This window comes from Lathyrus oleraceus, chromosome 7 (assembly GCF_024323335.1).
Source record: "Lathyrus oleraceus cultivar Zhongwan6 chromosome 7, CAAS_Psat_ZW6_1.0, whole genome shotgun sequence".
Lineage (NCBI taxonomy): Eukaryota > Viridiplantae > Streptophyta > Magnoliopsida > Fabales > Fabaceae > Lathyrus > Lathyrus oleraceus.
In genome coordinates, this window is record NC_066585.1 from 395,619,794 (window position 1) to 395,624,217 (window position 4,424).

Sequence of the window (4,424 nt, forward strand, 5' to 3'; positions counted from 1 at the left end):
TCTTTACCGTCAGAAAAAGCAAGTAACAGAGAAACTCATCATTTCAGTAACAAAATGAGTCATTATGTGACATTACTTAGTGTTACGGATTCAGGATGACCGGACGATGCGCACGGCGGCGCGGTTGTGGTGAGGGTGAGAAGTGACGCATCGACTCCGAAGTGAATTTGATTTTGCCTCTCAACATGTTCGGATTTGATTTCTGTTTCAGGTCCGTTTCGGCTCCGATTCCGATTCCGATTTGGTATTGGCTAAAGTTATAATTTCGATTTAAAAACAAGTTGGCACTACGCCAAAAAGGTTTTTTAACAGCGCATCTTAGACAGCGCTTTTAAAAGAAAGCGCTGTCTAAGGTTAAAATAAAAATAAAACATGGAAAATGTTCTAAAAAAATAATGAAAGCGCTGTCTAAGGGGGGGTCTTAGACATCGCTTTTAGAAAGCGCTGTCTAAGACCCCCCCTTAGACAGCGCTTTTAGAAAGCGCTTTTAAATATAGACCTTAGTCAGCGCTTTTGAGAAAGAAGAAAAAGCATCCAGAAAATTTGATATTATAATGGCTACTTTGCTATGGACACCTTCCAATTCCCACTCTCTCAATCTCAATCTCAACGGAAAACAATCTCTTAAACTAAACGCAAACCCCTCTCTTCATTTCAACCGTCGTTTTCGTCGTTTCAACACCGCAATCTCTTGCAATTCTACTAATCACAACGACGCCGATACAAAACCACAATCTCAATCTCAAGCTATTCAACTTTACTCCCAAATCGAAAGGTTCTTTCTCTTTAACCTAATCATTTAGGGTATTCATAATGGGTCTATTCTCTTATTGCGTCTATTCTCGATTTTGTGTTAGAAAATTCGAATGGATATAACGTGTTTGTTTAACTATGTAGAACTTTTGGGTGCGTTATAGACGTAAGGATTCCGTGCCAGCATGAAAGGATGTTTGGATTTGTGACATTTGTTTATCCAGAAACTGTGAAAACAATTCTGGAGGAGGGAAATCCTCACTATGTTCGTGGTTCGCGAGTTCTTGTGAAACCTTACAAGGAGAGGTCAAAACTTGTTGACAGGTGAATCAATTTATTCTCATTGTTCAACAGCATGTTTACTCGATTTCAAGTTTTATCTTCTCTGATGCTTCGTGTGCAATTCAATTTGGATGCAGGAAGAACCAATACCGATTCGAGCAGCACCATGTTCGTTATTCACCGCAATATGCTGACTTCAATGCTGAAATCACTTTCTCCGGAGTGGAAAGATTCATCCAGAGACGCAACATCGTCCCTTTGTGTTGATTCTTTGTCACGCTTGTATTTCATTCTCCGGAAGAAATTGAAAGAGAGTGGCGGCGATAACGGCTAAAATTCTGTATAAAAATGTTCTCATCATTATGATTCCAATTTCAGTCATTTAAGCTTATTTACTAAGATAAGCACTTCTTAGACTTTTTGAAAGCTTACACAAAATGATTTTACTTTATTTTAGCTTATGTTATAGAAATGCCTATATATAAGCACTTTTTTGATAAGCTTACTTAATTAGCGTATCATTGGTTCTGCGGTAAAACAAATTGATTGTGAGTGAATTGATTATATGAGGTAGTACAATTAGATTTTTTAAGTGTTGGTTTGGACTTTCTTCTTGCAGACAACTTGACAACAATAACTTTGGAGGAAATAGCATTCCAGATTCTTATGTCAACATGTCAAAATTGGTCAAACTGTAAGTCAATTTTGTAATCCCTTGTTCATAAATAGATTTTGCATGCTTTTTCCGGTTGAAGGAATGAATCTGAAGTTCTATTCTAGACCCTTTATCTTAATTTTTAAGGTGTGAACTGTGAAGTATCAATTTGGGTTACCATGCGGATAATGTATTTTAGTAACAACCATATGAACCATGCATTTTTATTAATTAGTTCCCAATACTTTTCGTCAGTGGCTGCATGCTTTGTAATTTGTATATGACTAACTGGGAAAGAACAATTGGATGAAGGACCAACTATAGAAAAATTAAATCTCCACTTGAATAGTTTAATGATATATTCTTTAGTATATATAAAGACCCATTCTTTAGTTATGTGGAACTAAATTTAGCTTCTTTAAACAATTTTCTTTTAAGTTGTTGATTTTTGTATTTCTATAATTTTTTTATATTAATACAGAGATATAACGTGCTTTATGGATTTCTTTGCAGATTAGTTACTACTTCTGCTAGACAATCACAGGATGCATGGGGTTCAGCAGACTGGACTGAAGTCGAGGTAGCTATATACTATTACTACCAATCATGTATACAATTACTTTATGCATCACCGTTTTTAGGATAATCGCTTAATTAGCCTGTTTTATCCAAACAGGATCGGTAACCACTTATTCAATAACTCTATATTATATGGGACTTATTTGCATTTGGATGTCTGTCTTGAAGCTATTTGCATTATCAACATTTCTTTTCTTTGTAAAAATAGAATTTTGAGTGGATAAGGGGATAAGTTCAACACACATTGTTTCCTTTGGGATATCTTGACCAACTTATTATTAAAGTAAGCTGAAACAACTTATGAGATAGTCATCAAATTTCAGATGATTCTATCTTTTTGAGAGCGTGTCACTCACTCACTAACTTTTCTATTCACAAATAATTTCAGGGATCATGGATTCTCAAACCCAAAAGCTCCAAACCCAATTTTGTTGTACATTTTGTGGGAGGTATATTTGTAGGAGCTGCACCTCAGCTTACCTACCGCTGGTTCCTTGAGCGCCTAGCAGAAAAGTAAGTCCATGTGGTATGATTATTACTTGTGTGCTTATTGAAGGCTTTTTTTTTCCTTTTCTTTTTTAAATGCATATATTGATTTGTTAGAGTAGAATCTTTGAATGAACGTTGAACTTTGTTCTAGGAAATATTTCATATCAGGATCATTTGAGTCTCATATATCTAGGATCTGTAGTTGAAAAAATAGCTAACTTTAAAACCATTTGTTACTAGGGGTGTATTGGTCATTGCAACTCCATATGCCAGTGGGTTTGATCACTTCTTCATTGAAGATGAAGTGCAGTTTAAATTTGACTGGTGCTACCGCACACTACAAGAAACAGTAAGCCTCATCTCATTATCCAAGGGATGGCTTCTTTGTTTTTTTTAATTTTCAAACAATTCATTAGAAGTACTCATTGTTTCAGGTCAAAGAGCTTCCTATTTTTGGTGTTGGCCATTCTCTGGGATCGCTTGTCCACCTCCTGATTGGTATATTCATAATCTTCTGTTACACTTGATTGTAAAAAGTAAATTGATTTGTAGATACTGAATTGCATTTGCTATTTAACCAGGGTCAAGATATGCAGTGCAAAGATCTGGAAATGTTCTCATGGCATTTAATAACAAGGTATTCATCCAGCAATCAACGAAATATAGGAAGAAGGATGAGATGTATATGACTGAAAATAAATCAGATTTGAATAAGATAATTCAGAACTTTCTGATTTAAACTTATTCATGTTGTCATTCATAATTCCTATCAAATTCTTACACATATTCTCTGAGAGTTTCCTATGTAAGAATCATCTCTGTAATCTAATCATGATTGACTAAATTTCTTTTCATTGATACAGGAAGCTTGCTTTGGGCCGATTAAAGATTCCCACCGATGTATGTATTTCTAACTTATGAGTTATTTTTATATTTACACATATCTCATATAATTAAATAGTTGGAATTAATTCAAAATATGTTATATTATTATGTAGTACTTTGATGAATTCAAGTGTGCATTTTATACAAAGGATCAAGTGGACGAAATCAAAGAGGAGTGGTGTCAATTCATGATAAAGCTCAATGTTTGTTCATAAATTTGTGTAATTAATGTGTACATTTGTAGTATATGTTATGACTTGTAAATGTGTACATAAATTTGTATATATTTTGATACATTTAAGGCAAAATTGGTTTGAATTGGTATATATATATATTTGTTAGCCAAAAATTGGTAGAAAAAAGGCTAAAATGGCATATATAAAATGTGATAATTGTCTGTCAAAATCTGGTTGAAAACAGGTAGAAATTCTGGTTTATAAACCTGGAAAAAATGTGGTTTAAAACAAAAGCTTCAAAAATTTTCGTATACCTTAGACAGCGCTTTTGTAAAAAGCGCTGTCTAAGGGGGGGATTAGAAAGCGCTTTAGGCAAAAGCGCTGTCTAAGGGGGGGGCTTAGACAGCGTTTTTTGAAAAGCGCTGTCTAAGGTATACCTAAAAAAATTAAAATAGGAGGGTCTTAGAAAGCGCTTTTGGCCAAAGCGCTGTCTAAGGGGGTGGGGCTTAGACAGCGCTTTTCAAAAGCGTTGTCTAAGGTATACCTAAAAAATTTAAAATAAGAGGGTCTTATAAAGCGCTTTTGGCCAAAGCGCTGTCTAAGGG

General features: G+C 34.7%; 1 protein-coding gene across 1 annotated transcript; it reads left to right on the forward strand.

Moving 5' to 3' along the window:
* The first annotated feature begins 531 nt into the window (after positions 1 to 531).
* Positions 532 to 3,497, forward strand: LOC127104003 (uncharacterized). Its single transcript, XM_051041227.1, has 6 exons — positions 532 to 775; positions 2,204 to 2,270; positions 2,658 to 2,782; positions 2,999 to 3,107; positions 3,193 to 3,256; positions 3,340 to 3,497. Exons 1-6 carry the CDS (start codon positions 555 to 557, stop codon positions 3,495 to 3,497), a joined length of 744 nt encoding a protein of 247 aa, XP_050897184.1. The 5' UTR covers positions 532 to 554.
* The last annotated feature ends 927 nt before the right edge of the window (positions 3,498 to 4,424 follow it).

Bases quoted from the DNA above. Each gene is read 5' to 3' on its own strand.
- LOC127104003 (XM_051041227.1), top strand. From the start codon at position 555: ATGGCTACTTTGCTATGGACACCTTCCAATTCCCACTCTCTCAATCTC. The intron at 776-2,203 runs GTTCTTTCTCTT...ATTTCTTTGCAG, and splicing joins CTTTACTCCCAAATCGAAAG to ATTAGTTACTACTTCTGCTA. The intron at 2,271-2,657 runs GTAGCTATATAC...AAATAATTTCAG, and splicing joins CAGACTGGACTGAAGTCGAG to GGATCATGGATTCTCAAACC.